At 39.9% G+C, this 26,576-nt stretch overlaps 1 protein-coding gene across 1 annotated transcript in view; it reads left to right on the top strand.

Moving 5' to 3' along the window:
• The window catches only part of NBEA (neurobeachin), a 318,923-nt gene that overhangs the window by 136,985 nt on the left and 155,362 nt on the right, over positions 1 to 26,576 (top strand). Inside the window, exons 11-13 of the mRNA XM_061629722.1 lie at positions 15,978 to 16,086; positions 20,658 to 20,810; positions 23,745 to 23,913. Of these exons, the coding sequence (XP_061485706.1) occupies positions 15,978 to 16,086; positions 20,658 to 20,810; positions 23,745 to 23,913 (431 nt within the window). The remainder of the gene's footprint in view (positions 1 to 15,977; positions 16,087 to 20,657; positions 20,811 to 23,744; positions 23,914 to 26,576) is intronic.

The following is a 26,576-nucleotide window of genomic DNA, read 5'->3' as shown; positions in this document are numbered from 1 at the left end:
TCTGCCAGTTCCCTGCTTTTCAAGCAAAATTACTCTTACAGAGGAAATGAGAACTTATGGCAGGGAAGTGCTAAGAAGTGATAGAGGTCACCTTCTTGGTCTTATCTTTCAGGTATAGACAGTCTTGGATATACTGGGAATGTCCAAGCTTGAATGAGTTCTGCAAGGCCTTTCCTCTTGGCAGTAGGGATTGACAAATCTGTCTGTTATAGTTTGTTTCTCATTTTGCAGTCTTAAGTTTAGTTCTCCACATTTCCACATCAGATTGCAATTGTTCAAAAAAAAGAAATCCTCATGAAAAATCGCCATCATTTTAGTATAAATTTCTCCTAATAGACTCATTTTTCTATACAGTTTTGCCATACATCCATTTTTGCAAACCAGTTTCCCCTAATATAATGCATTTTGTGTGTTTTCTCCAATATATGTATTTTAATGCAAACTTTATTATAGTTACATACTTTTTTTTATACATTACTTGTCTGGAAAACTACAATTGCAAAATTAGGAGAAGTGCAAATTCTCAGAACGTACTGTGGTTTGGTTTGCATATGGTTTAGAAAGGGCAAATTAGGTAGGTTTGCCTTTGAATGTGAACCGAACCAAATTTCTTCTCCATCCCTAGTTGTCAGCAACCACCTCCACTTCATAAAGTTATGCTTGCTCGGCAGGGGACTGAAAATTTCCTCCAATTTCTGCAAATGCGTGGAAAGTCCATGTAATTTTGCTGGATAAATTGCAAGGTGGACAGTGGAGATGATTCACCTATCACTATTATTGATAAACTTGTGCATCAGCCATTGCATTGTTCGTATATTATCATTACTTTACTGATATGCTACTGTGTTCTAGATGGGACATGGTGTAGAGGAGATATAGGAATGGGCTGAAGTATCCTTTATATTTGCCTTTGTATCTAGGGGAGTTGGAAATAGGCAACAATGGAGAGAAATTTTGTATGGCAGTGCACAGAATTTTGCAAGTTTAATGTGAACCGTGCAGCAGTCCGATGCAGTTTAGTTTCTGGTAAGTTAAATTCTGTTTGGAAAAAAAATGTTCTTGGAAGATGACTTTCTCACAAATGTTACTTCCTCCTCTGTTCAATATTTTCAAAGATTTCCATGGAATAAGTTAGATATTGGAAAAAATGCAAGTTATTTTGTTTGGAATGGCCAACATATTAATCATTAAGTTGTACTGAGAGCCATTTTAGGAGTGAAGAGTGAGGTGTCAGTGGAATATATCTTTGTGTAGAATCAGCATTTTGAAGTATAGACCACCTAGATCACTGGTTAGAGCTTATTTGACTAGTGCTTTGTATAATGTTTGATTCGCTAGGAAGTAGTAGGATAAATTTTATTATTCAAGCAAAAGGCCACAGCAACTACATACAAAAACAAATCAGTATAACAGTACAAAGTTAAAATATCAAATCTTGCATCATAACATGAATAGACTGCAGGGGTACAAAGAAACAGTCTTTAATAAAAATTAAATTTCTTTATCACCAAACTAATTTACAGCAATTTTATGTAGTTCTTTCTATCCTTTCTTGCTGCCGCGACAAAGGGAGCCACTTTGTAACATAGGCATTATTATAACTCAAGAGAAAAACAGTTTCCACAAGCATTTGGAAGTATACACCAGAAAAGGACGTAGGATAGAAGGGCCAAACTTCAGAGATAGAACATGTGCTTTGAATGCACAGATTCCTCTCTGAACTGGAAAACTGCTGGCAACAAGGTAAGACAGTATTGAGTTCAATGGATCAGTGCTATAAAGACAACTATTTTTGTATGTAGTGGTGGTCATGTAATTTTGCAAATAAATTTTGCACAATTGTTAATAGGCAAACAGAATTTATACTAAATCCTTTACTTTTAAAAATTTTTTCGCAAAAAGTACCTTCAGTATACCAAGAATCAATATCTATCAATCAAATAAACAAACAAATAAAATCATTGCAGCATAGATATGCTACACAAGATATTGATAGATGTCAACAATATACAAATTGTCTGAATGGAGCCAGTGGTATATGGCAGTTTCCAGGAGCAGTTCCCCCAGTAGGGTGTTATGGGTAACTCCCATTTCTTATGTATTGTTTACCTCCAAGAGCCCTCATTAGCAAGATTATTATTATTATGTATTAAGTATCAGTGTCTCAATACTATTATGTACTCTGTATAATTATTAGAATGCTGTTAAAACAGTGTCTGAAAGGAACTATCCAGGAGGAAAAGCCTTATGTGGAGACACAGGAAATGTTAAGTTGCAGCAGCCAATGTTCCAGGCAGCCTGCCCAATTGAAAGTAAACACAAGATAAGGATAGCCAGAACTGATATGGGAAGGGACTGTCCTCTCTGAAACACCTGTAGGGTCACTAAATTGATGCATTAGTTTGAGTTATGACCTCATGCAGCCATCTGTCAAATAGCAGTCTGAGTTGTGACATAGGATATAGCGTTGAACACTATAAAAGGAAGAAAAGTTAAGTCAGTAAGCAGCCAGTCTTTCAGAGTGGTCCAACATACGTGCTGCTGCCAATACCCAGTCCTTTGGACTTGGTCACAGAGAGCTACTGCTGTCAGCATTCTGAGTGTGAGATAATGTTCACTTATTTTCTGGATAAGAATTAGATATATTGCAGTGTAACTTGTATGATTCCAACATTGGCTAAGACCACCCATATGCATTCACGTAAAATGATTAAGTGTTAAAGATGTTTAAGATATAAATATCATAAAGATACTCCTCTGTTTGTTTGTTTGTTTGTTTGTTTATTTATTTGATTTATATCCCGCCCTTCCTCCAGGTGTTGAACTCCCAATTATTTTCGTGTTATCTCCCAAGCCCCAAGAAGTCTTGGGTGGGAAGTCTGACCATTTGCTTGCCTGTTAACTGCTGTTGGAGACAGTATAAGCTTAGGTGAACACAATGTCTGACATATAAGGACTCTCAATAACCAATGGGCAAAAGGGAGAACATAAGTACCCTCAATCCTGTGTATTCACAAGAAAGAGTTGCTGGTTTCATGGCGCTTAGGAGCAATCATGTCAATAGCCCTTTCCATCTCACTGTTCCACAGTGAAACTGATCTTGACTGGAGCACTGACCATGCTTCCTAGAAAATCACCCATAGCATTCAAAAACCCCTCAGATTTCACCAGTCTCTGTGGGTGGACAATCCAAACCTTACCAGGATGTGATCCATCCATGACAATGGGGAAATATTCACCTCCAATTAATGTATCCTTCCCAATGTACTCTGTAGCAAAATCCAGGTCTAAGGTATAACCTGCAGTATGTGTTGGGTCCACGATGTATTATGACAGCCCTGTGGTTGTCATGGCAGCCATGAAGTCCTGAGCTGGTCCAGACAAGGCATCATCAACATCGATATCGAAGTCCCCCAGAACTAACGTCCTGGGATTTTCCAAAGCCAGGGAGTTGGAATATAACAACATCTGGGGGATGCTACATTGGCTATCCCAATCTATATTATATTTGCTCACATTTAGCTCTTACTACCCTGATCCTAACATCTCCTTTTCCTTATGCTATTTTCTGTTCAGACAGAATGTAGATGGCAGTGCTTTCTTCTTCCTTTCTTCTTATTTGTGTTACTCTGCTAAGGGTCGTGTAAATAGTCCTACAATAATAAGACAGTTTTTAAGTTGGTGCTACAATAAGTTTTTATGCAATAGCCATTCATAGGTTATCATGCTGAGATGGTGTCAGGTGCTAACTTTGTTTTAACTTTACATTTCTTTTTGGGGGGAAAACACGTATTTTTATTTATGTATATATATATTACATCAGTTCTCTGTTCAGCTCTAAATATTAATAAATTTGAACTAAAGTTGAATATGAATGGATTCTATTTTATTTCATTAGGAGTCGTTTGAGAAGCAAAAATACTGCCATTCATTGTAACATATTTCAGTTAATTCAATTAGGTCTGGAGGGCACTGCACTTTGAACTTGATGTACTGAGGTGTTTCCATGTTTTTAAAAAATGTTATAAACTATGCAAGTACAAGAAGATAAATGCAAAGAAAGAAAAGTACACAACCATTCAACAAATAAAAAAAAAAGAGAGAGAAACTGACCAGGTTTTAAACTTTAGAACCGGCCCTGCATAGGATAGGAATTTACAGAAACCAAAGTACCACAGGCCAAACCAAAAGTGCAAAGACACTTGAAGAGAGACACTGTATGTGTTTGTATGCTAATGCTAGAAGCCTCTGAACCATGAAGGGAGAACTGGAGTGCTTGGTCTTAAAGAACAGCATTGATATAGCAAGCATAACCGAAACTTAGTGGAACGGAGAACACCAGTGGGACACAGTTATCCCTGGATATAAGCTATATTGGAAGGACAAGGAAGAATGTATTGGAGGTGGTGTCACTTTATATGTGAATGAGGGCATTGAATCCAGAAAGCTAGAAACTCCAAATGAGGCAGACTCCTCCACAGAATCTTGGTGGGTGGTGGTACCGGACCCCAAGTACTGGGGACATTCTATCGTCTCCCTGATCAAAATGCTCAGGGAGATCTTCAGATGAAAAATGAAATTGAGGAAGTATACAAACTAGGAAATGTTGTAGTAATGGGTGACTTCAACTACCTTGAAATAGACTGGCTACATATGTGTTCCAGTCATAACAAAGAGGTAAACTTTCTAGATGCCTTAAATGACTGTGTCCTAGAATACTGTATATTCCGGCGTATAAGATGACTTTTTAACCCAGGAAAATCTTCTCAAAAGTTGGGGGTCGTCTTATACGCCCAGTCGTCTTATACGCTGGAATATACGGGTAGTTATTTCGCAAGAGTGGGCATTGCTGGACTACAAATTTAAACGGAGCCGCAGCCGCAGGCTTTAATGGTCGTTGCGGCATAATTAACTGCCGCGGAGAAAGCCGGAGGGAGGGGGAGGCAGAGCAAGGGAAAGAGCCGCAGCCGCAGGCTCTGGGGCCGCCGAAATAGGCGGCGATAAAAGGGAGAGAGGGAGGCGGCGCAAGGCAGAGAGCCGCGATTGGAAGCTCTCGATTAGACTTGCGGCCGCCTGCTGAGCGAGGGAGAGTCGCAGCCACGGTCTCACAGAATCGCCGTTAGGATCGGCAGAGAGCAGCGGCTCCTGCGAGGCTAAACGAGGGCAGAGGAGTGCCGCTGGGCGAGAAGGAAAGCCGTAAGCTCCCTTAACAAAAGGAGAGTAAGGCAGCCGCCTTAGAGAGAGAGAACCGCAGCCGCGGTATCTCTGGGAGCCGTAGGCTAAAGTTCTGGGGGAAAGGATCAGGGAAGGGAGGGGCCCCCCCAAGGAATTCCCCAGGAACAACGAGACAAACGATGTCAAACACAAGACAGAGGGAAGGAAGAAACGTAGGATAGACAGATAACAAAACCTTCACACTCTGGGAAACGAATACACAAACAAAAAACAAGAAACTTAGCTATGCTATCTGGAATAACAAACTTGTTCGATACGAAGGCAAGAATGGCATGTCATAAGCAGGGGTGGTCTTATACGGCGAGTATATCCCAAACTCTATATTTTAACTGGAAAAGTTGGGGGTCGTCTTATACGCCCAGTCGTCTTATACGCCGGAATATACGGTAGTTTGTCATGCAACCTACTAGAGGGATGGCAACACTGGACTTAATCTTAAGTGGCACCCAGGGCCTGGTGCAAGATGTAATTGTTGTTGAACTGATTGGGAGCAGTGACCATAGTGCTATTAAGTTAAACATCTGTGTAAATGACCAACTGCAAAGAAAACCCAACATGGTCACTTTTGACTTCAGAAGAGGAAACTTCCACAAAATGAGGGAATTGGTAAAAAGGTTGAAAGGCAAATTCCAGAGGATCAAATCACTCCAAAATGCTTGGGAGCTGTTTAAAAACACAGTATTAAAAGCTCAACTGGAGTGTATACCACAGATCGGGAAAGGCACCACCAGGGCCCAGAGGATGCTGGATGGTTAATCACCAGACTCAAAGAAGCTATTAGAGGCATGAAGGCTTCCCTCAAAGAATGGAAGTCTTGTCCAAATGAGGAGAATAAAAAGGAACACAAACTCTGGCAAAAGAAATGCAAGAAGACAATGAGGGTTCCTAAAAAGAATTTGAGGAGCACATTGCTAAAAACATGAAAAAAATATCAAAATTATTTAAATGAAGTGGTAGTTATAGGAACTGTTGAAATGCTATGCTAGAGTTCTTGATTTTAAAGGAAGCAAAAGCTGAGAGTAGCTATACACGTACCCTGGAATTCAAGAAAGCTAATTTCAATAAACTCAGAACAATAAGTAAGATTCTGTGACATGTGACCCTAATGAGAAAAGGAGTCCAAGATGGGTGGGAATTTCTAAAAAAGGAAATTCTACATGCAGAATGGCAAACAGTTGTATCAAGGAAAAAAGGGGGGAAACAGCAGAAGAAGTGAATGTGTCTTCACAGAAAGTTTATTTTTGTTATGTGCCTTCAAGTCAATTACAACTTATGGCGACCCTATGAATCAGTGGCCTCCAACAGCATCTGTCATGAACCACCCTGTTCAGATCTTGTAAATTGAGGTCTGTGGCTTCCTTTATGGAATAAATCCATCTCTTGTTTGGTTGTCCTCTTTTTCTACTCCCTTCTGTTTTTGCCAGCGTTACTGCCTTTTCTAGTGAATCATGTTTTCTCATTTTGTGTCCAAAGTATGATAACCTCAGTTTCATCATTTTAGCTTCTAGTGATAGTTCTGGTTTAGTTTGTTCTAACACCCAATTATTGGTCTTTTTCTCAGTTCATGGTATGCGTAAATCTCTCCTCCAACACCACATTTCAAATGAACTGATTTTTCTCTTACCCACTTTTTTCACTGTCCAACTTTCACATCCATACATAGAGATCGGGAATACCATGGTCTGAATGATCCTGACTTTAGTGTTCAGTGATACATCTTTGCATTTGAGGATCTTTCCTAGTTCTCTCAGCTACCCTCCCCATCCTAGCTTTCTTCTGATTTCTTGAGTATTGTCTCCCTTTTGGTTAATGACTGTGACAAAGTATTCATAATCCTTGACAAATTCAGTGTCCTCATTGTCAACTGCAAAGTTACATAAATCTTCTGTTATTACTTTAGCCTTTTTGACGTTCAGCTGTAGTCCTGCTTTTGTGCTTTCCTCTTTAACTTTCATCAGCATTCGTTTCAAATCATTACTGGTTTCTGCTAGTAGTATGGTATAGTCTGCATATCTTAAATTATTGATATTTCTCCCTCCAGTTTTCACATCTCCTTCATCTTGGTTCAATCCCACTTTCTGTATGATATGTTCTGCGTACAGATTAAACAAATAGGGTGATAAAGTACACCTCTGTCTCAAACCCTTTCCGTTTGGGAGCCAGTTGGTTTCTCCATATTCTGTCCTTACAGTAGCCTCTTGTCCAGAGTATAGACTGCACATCAGGACAATTAGATGCCGTGGCACCCACATTTCTTTCAAAGCATTCCATAGTTTTTAATGATCTACACAATCAAACGCTTTACTGTAATCTATGAAGCACAGGGTGATTTCATCCTGAAATTCCTTGGTCTATTCCATTATCCAACGTATGTTTGTGATATGATCTCTGGTGCCTCTTCCCTTTCCAAATCCAGCTTGGACATTTAGGCTGCATTAACAGAAGTATAGTTTCCAAATCGCACGAAGTATTAGTTCCCCTCTATTCAGCACTAAGATCCTCCATGGCTCAGAGTGGTAAGCAGTGGTAACGCAGCCGAAGCTCTGCTCACGACCGGAGTTCGATTCCAACGGAAGGAGGAAGTCGAATCTCCGGTAAAAGGGGTCGAGATCCACTCAGCCTTCTATCCATCCGTGGTCGGTAAAATGAGTATGCTGGGTGGTAAAGAAAGACCGAGGAAGGAACTGGCAAACCCACCCCATATATACCGTCTGCCTAGTAAACATCGCAAGACATCACCCTAAGAGTCGGAAGCGACTCGCACTATAAGTGCGGGGACACCTTTACCTTTACTTTATTGAGCACTGGCCTCATCTTGAATACAGTACTGCATCCAGTTCTGGTCTCCGCACTTCAAGAAGGATGCAGACAAACTGGAACAGGTTCAGAGGAGGGCAACAAGGATGATGAGGGGACTGGAAACAAAGCCCTATAAGAAGAGACTGAAAGAACTGGGCATGTTTAGCCTGGAGAAGAGAAGACTGAGGGGAGATATGATAGCACTCTTCAAGTACATGAAAGGTTGTCACATAGAGGAGGGCCGGGATCTCTTCTCGGTCGTCCCAGAGTGCAGGACATGGAATATTGGGCTCAAGTTGCAGGAAGCCAGATTTTTACTGGACATCAGGAAAAACTTCCTAACTGTTAGAGCCATACGACAATGGAACCAATTACCTAGAGAGGTAGTGGGCTCTCCGACACTGGAGGCATTTCAAGAGGCAGCTGGACAGCCATCTGTCGGGAATGCTTTGATTTGGATTCCTACATTGCGCAGGGGGTTAGACTTGATGGCCTTCCAACTCTACTATTCTATGTGTACTAGTTTATCTGGCATTTCTTACTCCATATATGGTAAGAGCCTTTGTTGTAGAGTCTTGTGGATTACTTTACTTGCATGGGATATTAAGGCAATAGTTCGATAATTACTGCATTCCCTGGGATCCCCTTTCTTTGGAATTGGGATGTATGTTGAAAGCTTCCAGTCTGTGGGCCATTGTTTCCATATTTGTTGACAAATGTTTGTGAAAATGTGGACAGATTCAGTCTCAGTAGCTTGTAGCAACTCTATTGGTATGTCATCTGTTTCTGGTGATTTGTTTCTTCTAAGTATTTTAGGAGCAGCTTTAACCTCACATTCTAAATTTTCTGGTTCTTCATCATATCTTTCCTCTGTGAATGAATCTGTCATCCTTGCATCTCTTTTATAGAGTTCTTCAGTGTATTGCTTCCATCTTCCTTTTCTCCCCCCATCTTAGTCAGTCATTGTGTTCCCCTGTTGGTTATTCAACATCCCTACTCTTGGTTTAAATTTCCTTTTCATTTCTCTAGTCTCTTGGAATAGGGTTCTTGTTCTACCCTTTTTGTTGTCCTCTTCTATTTCTGTACAATAACTATTGTAATAGTTCTCTTTGTCCCTATGTAGTAGTCGCTGTATTATTGCATTTAAAGTTCTAACTGTATTTCTGTCTCCTTTTGCTTTTGCTTTCCTTCTGTCTTTAACCATATTAAGAGTTTCTTTAGTCATCCATTGAGGTCTTTCTTTTTAACTAAAGGCATTGTCTGTTTGCATTCTTCCCTGATAATGTCTTTGACTTCACTACATAGTTCTTCTGGTTCTCTGTCAAGTAAGTTTAAAGCCTCAAATCTGTTCCTTATTTAATCTTTATATTTTTCTGGGATGTTATTTAAATTGTATTTTGGCATTATGATTGCTTTGTTCTTCTTTAACTTTAATCTGATTTTCTATATTTACCTGTTCATGATCTGTATCTCAGTCTACTCCTAGTCTTGTTTTCGCAGAAAGTATGGAACTTCTCCATCTTCAGCTACAAATTATATAATAAATTTGATTCCTATATTGACCACTTGGTGATGTCCACATGTACAGTCGTCTTTTCGGTTGCTCAAAAAATGTTTTTGCGAGAAACAAATTATTGGCTTCACAGAATTCAATAAGTCTTTCTCCTGCTTCATTTCTGTCTCCTAAGCCCCATGTCCTCACAATTCCTAGTTCTTCTCTATTCCCTACTTGTGCAGATAATCATGGGGATTGGAATGCAAATCTTGTTTTGGTGTGTGATCAATTTCTTCCTGTACTTCTGCATAAATCTCTCGAATTCCTCCTCTTCTGTGTTTGCTGTTAGAGCGTAGACTTGGATAATTATGATTATGTTAATAGGTTTCCCGTTTAATCTCATTGATATCACTCATACCTTGCATTATAGCTCTTAATTCCTTTTGCTACATCACTTCTCACTATTAAAGCAACCCCGTATCTTCTTGATTTCTCATTTCCTGCATAAAATATTTTGTAGTTGCCTGATTGAAATTGTCCCATTCCCTTCCATTTTAATTCACTCGCGCCAAGTATTGTAATGTTGATATGTTCTATTTCTTGCTTGACAATGTCTAACTTTCCCTGGTTCATACCTCTCATATTCCATGTTCCTATTGTGTGCATCATACAACTCCGGACTCTCCTTTCACATCCAGAAAAAACTATTATTAGCTTTAAACCGGAGAAAATAATGAATGTCTTGTGTATTCTTCAAACTTTCTGTTCCAGAAATATATAAAAATTACCACTTCTCTACTAACTTATTCTCATTATTTTCTCTTGTGAGGGTGTAAGAAGCTTATTCATTACAGTAGCATCCCACATTCTAAAACACCATTCAGAGAAAGGAGAATTCTCCCTGTCCCCCCCCCCCCCCGGTACTTGGCTATTGATATTTGGTTGAGGTCAAAAGAACAGAACCCATTTCAATGTCCGCATATTCAACATATTCCTCCAAGTAATTAAAAAAAAATATTTATTGGATCCATTGGCAATGAATTACCTGTTATTTCTTTTCTTTATCTTAATATTAGATACCAAAACGTTTGAATTTTGCAACATTTCTAGAAAAAAAGGTATTGGATGTGGATGCCCACATCTCCAGCAAAAGTGTTTCAAATTTTGACAGAGTAGTTAGAGTTGGAGGAGAAAAATATGTGTGGTTTGAAATGATAAAATTATTAATACTATAGATGGTGTACATAAAGAATGTTTCCTCTGTTTTCCTAGCACAGCATTTTATATATCATGCAGTGCATGGATAACTTACAGAATGTACTCTGACTTGTTAAAAAAAAGAGGGGCAGTCATTGGGGGCAGATACCTCAATCAGCAAATATTAGCTCTGACAGCGTGCTCTCAGAAATAGAGTTTCATCTTCATGCTCTGATGATAGGCTTACAGAAGCATCTTCCTGCCTATCACTAGAAACTGAACACTGGACTAGAATGTACATTGGTCTGATCCATAAAGGCAATTCTGTGCCTTATGTTGTTTGGCACTCATTTTGTTATGTGCCTTCAAATCGATTACGACTTATGGCGACCCTATGAATCAGTGACCTCCAATAGCATCTGTCATGAATCACCCTGTTCAGATCTTGTAAGTTCGGGTCTGTGGCTTCCTTTATAGGGCACTCATTTTAAATAGGTATTTTTCTAAGTCTGTTTATTAGGATTGCTTATTAAGTAAAGACATTCTAGCTGATTATCTTGAGTTAGATTTATAGATTTGCATGAACTTTTGTTTGCAAATGTTATTCAGAGGTACTACATCTGTAAAGAGAGGCTACATTGTTGAATGTCATGGTTTTTAGAGGACAAATAAACTGCATTGTTAGCTTACAGCAGATTTAGACCTCTTTAGCTTCCCAAGTATGAAAAGCCAGATACTTGTGAGAAGCTCCCAGGCAAAACCTCATAGAAATTACCCTAACAAGCTGTGTGCCATGAGCAACCAGCATTCACTGCTGTGACTGTTTTCTATACTGTTTTGTTCTACCGTCTATTCCTATTTCCACTTCTGATCACTTGATTCTCTCGTTGTCTATCCTCATGGCACCTTGCCAAATGGGCACACAGCCTTGCTTGGGTATTTGTCTCTCCCTCCTTCCATCCCGTGAAACTGGTAATCCCCTTCTTCAGCAGCATCTGCAAAGAGTTTGTTCAACTGCTGGCTGCCTGTCCTGCTTCTGCTGCCTGAAACCTCTGCTTTAGGCAAGGCAGGCTGAGTTGGCAAAAGACATCAGTAGTCTGACTGCAAGCTGCACTGCTGGTGAGATTGCCAGTTAGACAGTTCTGGTGCTGTCTCCTGAGTGCTGCTGACTGGGCTGGTACTGAACATCTATCAGCACTTCTGTCCAGGTGCTGTTTAAAGCTTTGAATACCACAAGTGTGTGTAGGCTTAAGCCTCATTGCCTACATATACTTATGTATTTAACAGTGGTGCATGGGTTGGTATAATTCCTGATAAATTGGGTACAATACTTTAATTAATACAAATGTATTAATTAATCAGAATGATTTTTTTCATTTTTAAGTTTCCACAGACCCTCCATTAGATGAATAAACATTCATTAGTTACTGATATTTGTCTTTATGGTTTATTATATTGCCCACAGTTTTGGGTTCCACGTTCATGATGGAGAATGGGGTAAATAAATGAATGGTCTTATGACTTGACAAAGATTTACAAATCTGATTGTCAAAAGACCTGATATTAGGAATTCTGAATGCCAGTTCAGTTCAGATCCTGATTTTAAATCTTGTGTAGATAATGAAGTTTGTTGATGCAGTTTTATGTGACCCTAACATAGCAGCAGAGATGTGTTGATCAAGATAATTGTGAGAACATCATAGCTACAAATATGAGTATGTATTGATTTACACAGTATTGGTTTACACAATTAAATGTGTTGTGAACTGCCTAGATAACACAGTTGAATAGGCAGTATAAAAGTGTAACAAATAATTTTTCAACCAGAAAACTGCATTTATTTAATTTCCCCAAAATCAGCCTGTCCCAATCTTTGGGTCCTCAGATTTTGCTGGATTACAACTCCCATCAGCCCCAGCTAGCATGGCCAAAGTTCAGGAATGATGGGAATTTTAGTCCAGCAACATCTGGGGACTCAAAGGTTGGGAAAGGCTGACTTAATTTTTTGCCAGAATGGACGGGTTGGATCCAGAGAATCACCGGTAGTATTTTGCTCCCCCAAAAGCTAATTGTTAAGAATGGTGGGGACCCTTGGGAATAGTGGAGGATATGGTGCAGTTGATGGACTGTGGATGGAAGGAGAGCCACAGAAATCCCAGGCACACCACTCTGTGAAAAAAGAAGCTTTCTGCTTGTGCAAGGAACCTGAGGGAAAGATAGTTTGTAGCATAGTTAACATAGTTATAAAAACAATATTGTTGATTTTTAAGATGATACATTTTATGAATTTTGTGAAGAAATATAATCCAGTCATTAGTTCAAATGCTCTGAAATGGAACAAATGGTGAAATGAGTAGTGATACTTTCCACATTTTTTTTTTGCAGTGGGCATTAAAGGGCTTGTGTGTCATTGCTGTTTTAACAAATAAAAGGATGAGATGGCACAGTATTTACTCCACATTGATTTCTCCTGCCCCCTGACTTACCTAGTCAGCCTTTGCATGATTGAGAATATGTATGTTTGCTTATTTGTTTGTTTTGACAATTTACATACCACTTAATTAGCTCTAAGCAGTGTGCACAAAACGCAATACAATGACTAACAAATGAGCTTAAACTGTGAAATCAGAATTCAATTAAAAAGCCTGCTGGAATTAAAAAAAACCCTCAGTAAATAATGGAAATTCAACAGAGAGTGGGCCTACCTGACCTTATTAATGCATGCATAGCTCCTGGTGGATATGAACCATGCATCTGAGCTATGAGGGAACACCAACAGTTATTCCCTCAGAGACCACAGAGGTGGAAGAGATCCAGTCGTCCCTTAGGTATCCTGGGCCTGAGTTGCTATGGGCCTTGTAAACCTGTTTCGGTAGCATATGAGCAGCCAGTGCGAGCTTTTGACCACTGTAGTTATGTGCTGGTCATAGGGACAGACTATCAACAGTCTAGCTCCAGCATTTTGCACGAGCTGGAGACTCTGGACCAGGCCCAGGAGTAACCCCACATAGAACACATTGTTAATCAAGGTTGGCAGTGCATGAATCACTGTGGCCATGCTATCCCAGTCCAAGAATGGCTGTAGTTGGAACACCAGTCATAGCTGATAGAAAACATTGACATAGATCTTGTGTAACAGCTCTATGCCATTTCTTCTGTCAATAGTCTTTGCATCGTTTAAATAATAATAGTAATAATAGCCCACCCTTCACTAGCAGGTCCCAGGGCGGGTTATATCTTAAATTCAGTGTAAAAGCAAATAAAACAAACTACATTCACAAGAATAGGGTGAGTCCTGAAAACATGAGTCTCAAGTGCCAAAGGCCAGGGTAAAGGAACATCTTTAGCATTCACCGAAAACTGTACAGCAAAGATGCCAGGCGGACCTCTATGGGGAGGGAATTGCACAACTAAGAGGCTGTCACAGAGAATGTCCTTTTCTGGGCCACCTTCCCCAAACTTCTTAGGGTGGTGGAAAGACTAAGAAGGCCCCCTCTGCTGATCTTAACAGCCAGGGGGTATAAGTCAGTATATAATTTGGTGGTATTTTAGTTTTCTACTTTTGGGACATTGCTGTGAATGTATAATACAGGGCAGTTACCTAGAATAAATAGTGTGGAATTGCACAATTCTTGATTTAGATTATGAAAGAAAACGTGTTGGGTAATATCCAATAAGTCATAGTGGAGTTGAACCCGTTCAAATCAATGGACTTTAGTAAGTTAAGTCCATTGATTTCAGTGTGTCTGCTCCTAGTATGACTAATCACCTATTGTTTCCTGTAGCGCACTTAACACTTTTTTCATATTAGTACTGATTTGTTGATTAAGATATTTGCTAAAGACGTGTTCATTTAAAGGAAATATTTATTTTATTAAAATATCTGTTAAAAACGCTCAAGATGGCTTTCAACATATTTTAAAACAATAAAATACCAGAAAAATATTTAAAGAGATTGAGACAGCATATCAATTACATGTACCCTGTAAATAAACATAAACTTTAAGAAAAAATAGTTTTCCTTTTAGTTCTGTTAGACCAAATCATCCTGTGGTGTGACTTTTTACCAAACCAGATTAAAGTGAATTTAACTGTGTTCTGTTGAATTAGACTACGCTGCTTATGCTTATTTAAGGTGACATTGGGGAAAAACACATTAATTAGGAATGCATCTATCAAAGTCTTGTTTTAAGGGGAAAAACACTGTGGGAAAACTTCATCGAATCTTTTGTTTCCTGAATTCCTTCAGTGTTAATATACTGTTGTTTCTAAAGCAATGCTTATTTTTCTACATCAGTGAAGGTCAATGTATGATTAAACGAGGTTCATTTTTTTGCAAGATATACTTCGAATTTTTCTAAGTCAGGGATGTTTAAAGGTTTTTGTACAAATGAATACAAACTTGTGTGTGTGTGCGTGTGCATGCACGCACACACCCCTAATTCACGTGGGCAGAACCAAGCCTCAGGTTACATACTCCATCCTCATCTTTGCACTATAGTTTCTCATTACATATGAATTATGTAGACTATGGTTTGCACAAACTACAATTTGTCTCTAGACCAGAATTGAAATCCCACTTCAGACTAGTTTCTGATTTGAGGCTTGGCCAGTTTGGATATGACAGTAAATTATGGTTTGCCTGAACAATAGCTGCCTGAACCAGAAATTAGAGCACATCAGGAAGGACAGTGCAAACCATGGTTTGGCCATTACGTATGGACTTAGTCAGAGAGTACTTGGAGAGTGATAGATTTTCCTTCAGCTTCACAGAAGACCTTCAGTCTCTCCCTATGCCCTGCTATCTGTAAGGCTGGCACTGATTTTTCTTTGACTTGTCAAATCATCATTCTTATGCTTGAACTTTATCAGAATGTGTTAGTATTGCTGGTGAAATTACACAGCATTGTTTTGTACTCATATCAGGACTCTTCCTTATTCAAAAGTGAGAGTCACATTTTGGAGTTAGATTTATAACTGCTTTGTTTGAATGTCCTGTAACAACTGTAGGCCAAGTCCTATCCAACCTTACTTATGATTATTTATAATTTGTTAACTACTTAAACCTGAGACAGGCATTGACAAATTAGGTGATGACCAAGATGAACTGTTATGTTTTCAGTATGATTGCAATGTCTCTGTATTTCATAGTACTCCAAAGAATGTCAGTTGCAAAGGTTTAGTGCTTACATCAGTAAAAACTAAATCTGGAACACTTTAGATCTAACTGGTATCTCTACTTTATATGCAGTGCTACCCTCTTGGCTTTCCTGGTGGAACTTCTTAAGAGTTCAGTTGCCATGCAAGAACAAATGCTAGGTGGAAAAGGATTCCTAGTTATTGGCTACCTCCTTGAAAAGGTAAGCTATGTTAATAGTGCTAGTTCCACTAGGAGATAATTAAAATTTTTGCACTGTTTGAATATCGAGGTAGCTAAAATTTATGTTTTAGCCATGTTCATAATAGTTCATTATCGTTCATAATATCACATGCTTCATTGTATTTTCATTTTAAAAATAATTGTCTCAAAGACCATTTTTCTTTTGAAGAACTATCTTCAAAAACATGCAGTAGGCCACTTTTTAAGTTATAAAATCTCTTGAGAATTTGGGCTTTGGTCACCTTTTGATGTAAAGCCTTCCATTCAGAAACTTCCTACAAGAATACAAAGGCATTCTCACTCAAAGTTGTTCACCTCTGAGCTGGGATAGTTTGCCATAAGCAATTAAAAATGTATATTATTTTTAGCCGGAGAAGGGACGGGGGACTTTTTTGGTGTTTTATGAGTGTATTTTTTAAAAAATGTTTTGTGCGTATTGTTATGACCTGCTCTTACCTGGAACAAGTTGAAATTAAATAAGTGTGTCACAAAATCCACCATAATTGTCATACGCAGCTGATTTCATAAGGGGATGGTAATTATTGGTTTTTCTAAAATGAATTTAATCACTTGCCTATCACCTTAATGAAGTCTCGTCCCCCAAGTTGGCTTCTTGTTCCATGTGGTCTAGATATCTTTATACTGAGAGTATTTTGTATCTTGTCAAAATAACTTTTATTGATAATGTTAATGTTTTGATAAACCACTTAGAGATTCTGTTACAGTCAAGTGGTATACATACATACATACATACATACATACATACATACATACATACATACATACATACATACATACATACATACATACATACATACATACATACATACATACATAAGCTAGTTACTAAAAAATTACTTATGAGGAGCCAACTTGAATTTGTGTAAAATCTCAATGTAAAGCACATCCTCAGTTGCATGAACTCCATTAACTCTCATTTTTTTAATCTGCCTTCAAGGAAAGGTGCTTTTGAACTTCTCCTGTTACTAAACCTGAACTGATACGTTGGTTGCATTTGGTGCTACAAGACTTTTTGTTTCCATTGATACTTGCTTATTTAAGAAGTGTCACAGCAATTTTCCCAGGTTCAGCATCTGAATCATAAGGGGCTAGGAAGAGTTTGCTGTACAGGATTTATCAGCATTCTCTCTTATAAAGAGAGGTCTTTTTGAGTTGTAGAAGTAAACCTCAGGCAATTTTTATTGGAGTTCTTGTTTCATGTTTATCTGGCAGAAAGCAGAGCAATCCTATGGGTGATACTGCGGAGAAGCGCCTGTTGAGCTTGAGCTAGACTTATGTCAGCCAGGACACACAGGGCTTTTTTTCCTCGTTCCCTCTCTTGTTTTAGCTGGTTCCTTTAAAAAATGTCCCTCTCATTGGGCTCAGTGAGAAGGGTAATAAGTATGGCATCTCCAAGGCTGGCATACTTATTTGCAATTTCTGAGGATGTGCCAGGGAAACAAGGGGGGGGGTGGAGATACAAGACCTCCCCTAATCCATCCCTACGTATCTGTTTTTTTCCTCTACTGTCATTGGAGCAGCAACAGTGCAATAGTGAGGGTGGTGAAGCTTTTCCCCTCTGCACTGAGGAAGCCTCTAGTGATAGATGGAGATGTAAGAATGCATAATTTTCTGTTCAGCCCTTTATTCGTCACACATAGCACTGTTTCCGTTAGGCTACAGATAATCTTCTGCCAAAAATTACATTATTCGTCTCTCTGTGCACTGTGGCAAAATTACAGAACTTACATAATTATGGAATAACATAATGGCAATAATGATACTGTCATTAGGCAATAATTATACTGTCATCCCATTCATTCATTGCAAAGGAAACACAATGCAGTTGGGATGGGGAAGTAATCAATTACATATTATTTACAGACTGAAAGCAGCAACAATAGTGATGACTAATCACTGGACTGATTTCCGTTTGGTCTTTTGGGCAATTTCTGCTCCTATTTCCATTTTTGTCGGGATTCTGACATTCCTAGAGACAGACCTCTTTCTCCACCCCTGAGAGGGAGGTCTGTGAGTAGAAAGAAAAGTCCACATCCTCCAGTGGCCTCTCAGATGCCTTCTTCAGAAGCTTAGAATTGATCTGTAACACTGTTTTATCAATTTCTTATGCATTATTGGTCTAGGTACTTCCTATTCAGAATAGTTCTTCTGGGGTTGCTTAGACAAATTAATAGCAGTTGTTGGTGGCAGTATTCTGGGTGGTCAATTGATATTTGATTGTTTTTATTCTGTGATGTATTGTTGAGATGTTGTTACAGTGATCAGTAGGGCTGTGCACATACACACACATCCCAATCTGTGGCTCTGATTTGTAAATACAGATCAGGCCCAATCTGGTCTGGACAGATTCAGACCTGATCCGACTCAATTCGGATCCGAATCTGGATCATAAATCCAGATATTACAAATCTCTGGAAATCCCATTGACTTACGTTGCACAACTGAAATGGCCAATTTTTGACCTAGAGATGTGATTTTTGGAGACATGGTAGCTGCTATAGGGGATTATACTTGCCAAGTTGCAGGTGGATAGCTCCAGGGCTTTTCATGCTAGTTACCTTTAAATTTATAATGTTTTAAAATTAAAATGAACATGATGTCTTCGTTTTTTCACACTGGGACATGAAATTTGGCGACATGATAGCCCCTATAGAGGGAATTAGTATAGCACAGTGGGGAGGAGAGCCTGGCTGGGAGTCCAGAGTCTGTGAGTTCAAATCCCTGCTCGTGTCTCCTGGGTGTAAAGGGCCAGCTAAAGATTACCCCCACAGTGAGTGGCTCAGGGGTTACGTGCGCTGCCACCTGTGCAGCCATAGTCAAGCTGCATAGTCCCAAGGAGCCCAGTTGCCCCCCAGCTGGCAGTTGTGGACAAGGAAGGGGCTGGCTTGTGCAGCTGTGGCAAGCTGAGCAGGCCCTAGCCAGCTGGGGAGGACTAGCATCAGAGGGAAACAGTGGTAAGCCCCCTCTGAATACTGCTTACCATGAAAGCCGTATTCATAGGGTCACCATAAATCGGGATCGACTTGAAGGCAGTCCATTTCCATTCTCCAACCCTGCCAAATTTCAGGTGGATAGCTCCAGGGATTTTCAGGCTAGCCTCTTTAAATTTTGCCTTTTCCATTTTTTTTTAAAAAAAGTCTGTGAATGCTCATGGAGTCACATGCTCCTGTGTTTTTTCTGTTCCTTTCTTCAAAATTTTGAAAAAAGATTGAGGTTTTTTTAAAATTAGGTTTGCAATGCTAGAGATGAGTGGGTAGCATTAGGCAGGCACAGGCTGGCAGCACTGTGGAGGTAATATGCACATAGGGACATGACATGTGGGGACATAGTAGTCCCTATACAGGGTATTAGCCCTACCAAATTTTGAGTAAGTAGCTCCAAGACAGTTTTCATGCTAGCCATCTTTTAAAATTTCCCTTTTTCCAAGAAATATTTTTTCTCTTTTTTAAAAAAGTCCCTGTCATATGGGGGGCAGATTGCCAACAACAGTAGTGAGTAAAGGAAAAATAAAAAGTATTAATATTAAATTAAATATTCACTGTGGTTAGCAATAATAATAATAATAGTAATAGTAATAATAATAATAATAATAATAATAATGGTTCTTAATTCAGAATGTTGACTAATATGCTCACAAGATTTGGTTGGCTAATAATAATAATAATATAATGTAATCACATAAGCTGGCTGCTTCTTACTGTTTGTGAGTAGCAACTTGAAGATGTTGATGATAATACTGAATTCAGAAAGCTGTGGCTAAATATGCCCACAAAGTTTAATATTTTTTCTTTGTAATCAGAATTGACTAAAATAAAAACACAGACAACAAACTTTTTTTAAAAACAAAAATGTAAATAAGGATGGGATTGGGATTTACCTGTAAAGAAACATACACAAGCTGAAGAAATGTCACCCAAGCCCCACTAAACATTTCTAAGAGACAGAATATATAAAAGATTTCTGCATTTTAAGACTTCCTCTTCCAAGCATTGTGATTGGAGTATGTTGGGAGAGGTGATAATAATAATAATAATAATAATAATAATAATAATAATAATAATAATAATATTTAATTTATGTGTCGCCTATCTGGCCAGTGGCCACTCTAGGCCATACAATAAATTACAACAAAATAGAATACAAAAATAACATTCTAGCCTTCCTCCCTCCCTGCTCCATTTTAGAGACTCCTTGTCTGAGTTCATTTGAGACTGTTTTGAGCTACAGATCTGTACAAATCTCTACAAATGGACTTGGAACTAGACAATCTACTCTGTAGAGATTTGTAGCTGCTTCAATCTGATTTGGATGGGATACTGATAGGCCCGAATTGGCCCTATTTGGTTTGTTATTTGTGATTTGTACATATACAGTGCACAGCCCTAGTTTTCTAGTTTAATTTCAGAAATGTGTGTATTTTGGCACAGCTGTTGTGTTTTAATGATGTCTTTTCAGTTTTATGTATGCTTTCATAATACCTATAGAAGTGAACACATACTGAAATAAACTGAATTATATTAATTTATTCAGTCATCCAGAGTTCATATAACAAGAGCTGTACTGGAACAGTTTTTGTCTTTTGCAAAATATCTGGATGGCCTCTCACATGGAGCACCTTTACTAAAGCAATTATGTGATCATATCCTTTTCAACCCTGCTATTTGGATACATACTCCTGCAAAGGTCAGTAAACAGTGCATTGTATAAAGTCCCTTTTTTTACACTGTTGATTCATCTGTATAATCAACGTTGGTGTTACAATAAGAAAATGGGTTTTCATTATGGCCCATTCTGGCTAACAAAATGAAGAAAGCAAGTATTTATGATTGTTCTATAATAGCTAAAGCTACTGTATAGTCATTAATTTAAGAATCTTGAAGGATTATCTACCTCCACTAAGGTTAGAATTAGGGAGCCCCCTCAAAATGGGTTAAGGCAGGTGGCAGGCAGGGAGAGTATCATCTTAATGGTGGCACCTCTTTTGTGGAATGTTCTCCACAAGAAGACACACCTGTGACCTAGATTGCTATCTTTTCAGTGTCAGATGAAGATTTCCCCATGCTTTTTTAAAAATCAAAGTAATTTTACCTCTGAGATGGAAAGCTGAGATACAAATGTATTCATAAACTATACAAATATTTTGTGTTTATTTACTAATATTTACTATAAAATTCAGTGCCGTCATAGCTTGAACTGGTTGTCTTGTTCTCTTACAAGAATATCAAAATTTCTAGTACTTCTGTGTATTATAGAAAAATTTAAAAAATGGAAGTTTGACTTACAATGAACGTCTGCTTGATGTTGGTGGTAGAGGACATTCTGTTGTAGGGATGACATCTCCCTCTGGAATGACAGGCATGGTCCACAGTGCTTTGCCTCCTGTCCAGGGGCAGGAGTTGGGATGCAAGGTTTAAAGATATCCAAGTTCAATGAAATTGGTGAGATCTCCTATCTTGGGGTCACCCTTAGGTGCCTGATGGGGTAATAACCATGTGAACCCAGAAAAATTGTCTACACAGGTTATAGATGGGAGAACTCTCATAATACCATCTAGTTTTTTAACCATATATTGATTTCTTATATTAATTTCTTTCTGGATTACTTTACCTTATGTTAACACAGAATCCCTAAATACCTTTAAGTGCTACTGTGAGGTCTGAATTCCTCTTGGTTTTGTTACGGCATTTGAATTTCTCATGTTAGAGCATCAACAAGGATGTTAACAAGTGCATTCCATTTTTGTATAATGATTCTGACTTAGCATTTTGTTGCCCTGGTTCATAACACAGCTTTAATCATGGTTTATCTTGTATAGCAAATTTCAGTTGCTTGCTTGTTTTTATGGTGTCTGCTCCATGGTCAGAAAAACTCATTTAACAACTCTCTGGGTAACTCTTCTATCTAGGCTTGAAGCCAAATTGGTAGAGTCAGGAATTATTAATGTGGGGAGAACAACGTTGTGTGGCATCTTCGCTATCTTCCTCTTGAAATATGTTGCATATGTGCTGAACAGCCTTTGTTTCCATTGCTAATTGACCAGGTTTTAGAGCTGATCGCTGGGTCATTGGACAACAATTTCTTCCTCTCTCATGGGAGTGGAGGCATTTACTGGAGGACTCATCCTGATTGCAAGAAAAGTCTGAGGACATTTTTATGTCTAATGATTAAAGCATAGGACATGGTATTTACTTCATAGTAGGAGCTAGTACTGCAGCAGACTGAATTTTGGGCTATTTCCCCTTTTCATGCTAGTCAGGCTGCAACTGGCAGATAAGAGATATCACTGGGATTCAGTACAATATGTGCTGGAACTTCCTAGTGGATTTCCTAGTGTTTGTTTATGTATATCACTCTTGGGCATCACTAACTGACTTGTGTGTGTATGGGAAAATTGTTCATCCACAGTGTGTATGTGCGTGTGATGGGAATCTCCGGCACATGGACAAACCGCATCCACCTTCCCTGGCCTAATATATGTTATGTTAGCTGCAGGAAAGTTCAAGCTGTGGGTTGGAATATCAAGCCATGGCTAAAAGCTGGAAGAATAAGTGCACACCTGATTCTCCTTTATAGTCAAAAGTCCATGCATTTTGAATTTGGCACCTTTTTCTGTCACCTGCCAAATTAAAAAAAAAAAAGTACAGACTTTTTGGCTGCAAAAGAAGAATCAGGAGCATACTTTCTTTGGATTTCCAGCTTGATTGCAAGCCAGGCATGCAAAAGACCTTCCTTTGCAACTGCAGGTCAAGCTGTGCCTGCAAAGGTAGATTGTTCTTTTGCGGCAATGGCATGAGCAGTTGTTCTTTTGCAGGCTTGGCTTGAAATAAAGCTGCGCCTGCAGAAGGGAATCAGGAGTGCAGTTAGTGTGCTCTTGATTCTTTCCTTTTGTCCTCCTATCATCTGGTGTCATGGTGATGACAAGTGATTAACAGGTGGGCAGTCCCGCCTATCTGTGAAAGTGGCCAGTGGGGGAGTTTAGAATCTGGCCCATCATCTGGATCCATTTCTGTACCCCTGATACACATGATGTTGAACTTCCTCAGCAGACAAGCCAAGGTACATCTCTGATACAATGCAGGGTGTCATATTTTCACATTTCTGACTGTGACAATCCTCAAATTGATGATATTAAGTTTGAAAATGTGAGAAGAAGCATATAAAATAAATAAAGGTGAGGACTATGGGGTTTCCTTTGATAGTTGGGGGAAGATATTTGCTTCCATTTTTTACACATTGTCAGCCATACTGTGCCTAAGTTAATAGAATGTTAGCTGGGTATTTAAAGATTTAGTTTATTTAAATTAAAACTAAGGTCTAGGATGCTTGCTATGCAGAGAAAATAGAAATAACAGTTAATCTCTTCTCTTCTAGATTTGTTTTATCTCATGAATTCTTATCATGATTGTGTAGTAATTAACTGAGGTTCACCTACAATCTGCAAGACCACACGTTTTGTCATCCGTCATTTTATGTACTGTACTTCTGAATTGCTCTTATGACCTATGGCCAATATGAATAGAAAACTGAAATGAGTGGATATTTATTTTATTTACATTGTAATTACACTTAGAAATCTGATTTCTTAGTCTTGTATGTTCTTTTTATAATTTTCTTCAGGTGCAGCTGTCACTTTATACATACTTGTCTGCTGAATTCATTGGCACTGCTACAATCTACACTACGATTCGCAGAGTAGGAACAGTATTACAGTTAATGCACACACTGAAATACTATTACTGGGTGGTTAATCCTGTGGATAGCAGTGGCATTACTCCTAAAGGTTTGGGTAAGCATAATATACTTAGAAACCCTGGTTATCTCTGAATAACAGACTCAGTAAGCACATTTTCACTGCTAAAAATAGTTACCTTATTACTAGTTGGACCTTGAAACTCTGTAATAAGAGATCTATTTTAAACTGATATTCTAACTTCCATTGCAGGCTTATAATTGGTGTTCCAAATACAATTTGAATACAGGGAGGTTTGAACATGTCTAATACAGTGAAATATTGTTTTGTGACATATGGTTTTATACAGCCTTGAGAGTGGCTGTATGCTATATCCAGTGTGGATTTTTCACATTCTGCAATGTTAAATTGAAAATACCCCCATGCCATTCTGATGCTTCCCATAAGCTCATTTCAAAACAAAACCTTACAAAACTTATAGTCCTGAACTCAGAAACGCTTGCTTAACAACCCTTTAAATTTTCATGGCGATACACAAAACAGTCAGAGAGAACAGAGAGTTCAAAGTCTAAAAAGAGAGAAGAAAAAGACCCCAGAGCCCTGTAGACTTTTTTCTGTCTGAGTTCTCATAATCTGTTGAAACTCGTTAAAAATCACCCATGTTCACAACGTACATGTAATCCTATTATTGACCTTTCCCCATACTCTGACCTTCATCATCTGTAGTTTAAAAGTTAAAAAAAATGCCTGGCTGATTTTTAATTAATTTAAGGAATTTTGGCTTGAACTCAGTGATAATGTCAGGCATGCTCAGTAAAAACCAATTGTCAGTGTTCTAAAAGCCAGACTCACAGCTGCTGGGCTGGCCTAATCAGGGGGCCACACCCACACCAGACCTTGATTTCACTTGAGACAGTCATGGCTTCCCTCAAAGAATCCTGGGAAGTGTAGGGTACCCTTGTGAAGGGTACTGAGAGGAATTCCTATTCCACTGACAGAGCTTCAGTGGCCAGAGTGGTTTACCAGTCAGCCACTCTGATTGAAGGTGTGTGAGGGGAACAGGGTGTCTCCTAGCAACTCTCAGCACCCTTCACTAACTACACATCCCAGGATTCTTTGAGAGAAGCCATGACTCTCCAAAGTGAAATAAAAGGTCTGGTGTGACTATGGCCAGGGACAGCTTTGGTTTAAATTTGGGTGGAAGACTACATGTGCCTGATGTAGAATAAAAAGGTGGGGGAAACGCTGAAAAGCAATGATACTGTTCACAATGTTTTCCTTTTGGAAAGGAAAGGGGCTTCCCCTCTCCCGAGTGCCCACACACCCAATCTCTTCCCCTCCTCTACCCCTTCCTGCCCTCCTCCTCCCCTCCTCTACCCCTTCCTGCCCTCCTCCTCCCCTCCTCTACCCCTTCCTGCCCTCCTCCTCCCCTCCTCTACCCCTTCCTGCCCTCCTCCCCCCCTCCTCTACCCCTTCCTGCCCTCCTCCCCTCCTCTACCCCTTCCTGCCCTCCTCCCCTCCTCTACCCCTTCCTGCCCTCCTCCTCCCCTCCTCTACCCCTTCCTGCCCTCCTCCTCCCCTCCTCTACCCCTTCCTGCCCTCCTCCTCCCCTCCTCTACCCCTTCCTGCCCTCCTCCTCCCCTCCTCTACCCCTTCCTGCCCTCCTCCTCCCCTCCTCTACCCCTTCCTGCCCTCCTCCTCCCCTCCTCTACCCCTTCCTGCCCTCCTCCTCCCCTCCTCTACCCCTTCCTGCCCTCCTCCTCCCCTCCTCTACCCCTTCCTGCCCTCCTCCTCCCCTCCTCTACCCCTTCCTGCCCTCCTCCCCCCCCCTCTACCCCTTCCTGCCCTCCTCCCCCCCCCTCTACCCCTTCCTGCCCTCCTCCCCCCCTCCTCTACCCCTTCCTGCCCTCCTCCCCCAGGTCAGTTTCACCTATCCTAAGCATGATTACACAGGAGTAAATCCCACTGAATTCAAAAAGCATGCAAATGATCAAACCTGCCCTCCTATCCCCTCCATCCTATCCCCTCCCTCTTGCCCCTTCCCTCCCCCTTCTTTTGCCCCTCTCTACCCATCTCCATCCCCTTGCAATCCCCTCCTTCCCTTTCTCCCTCCTCTCCCACCCCATCCTCTTCCCCATGGTCAGTTTTACCTATCTTAAGCATGATTGCAAGGGATTAGATACCATTGAACTCTATAAGCATGCAACGTGCCCTCTCCTCCCCCTTCCTTTGCCCCCTCCAATCTGCTCCCTCCCCCTCCTCCTCCCCATGGTCAGTTTTACCTATCCTTACCATGATTGCGTAGGAGTAAATCCCATTGAACTCAGTAAGCATGCAAATGATCAGATCTGCCTTTCCTGTCCTTCCTCTCTCTTCTCCCTTCCTCCTCCCCTCCTCTCCCATCCCTTCTTTATTCTTCTTCCTCCCCTGCCCACTCCAGCCCTCCCTCCCCCCCCGGTCAGTTTTACTTATTCTAAGCATGATTGCATGGGAGTAAATCCCACTCAACTCAATAAAAATGCAAATTATCAAACCTGTCCTCCCCTCCTGCCTGCTCCCATCCTCCTCCCTCCCCCCCCTTCCCCCTCCCTCCTCCCCCCTTCCCCCTCCCCGTTCCCTGTGGTCAGTTTCACCTATCCTAAGCATGATTGAAGGGGAGTAAATCCCACTGAACTCAATAAGCATGTAAATGATCAGTCCATTCTCAGCAAACTTGCACAGGATCCCATTTCTTACCTCCTGGATTAAAAAGCAGGGAA

The sequence above is a fragment of the Rhineura floridana genome, chromosome 5 (genome assembly GCF_030035675.1).
Source record: "Rhineura floridana isolate rRhiFlo1 chromosome 5, rRhiFlo1.hap2, whole genome shotgun sequence".
NCBI classification, from domain to species: domain Eukaryota; kingdom Metazoa; phylum Chordata; class Lepidosauria; order Squamata; family Rhineuridae; genus Rhineura; species Rhineura floridana.
The sequence above is the reverse complement of the archived record's forward strand: the minus strand, read 5'-3'. Positions and strand labels throughout refer to the sequence as shown.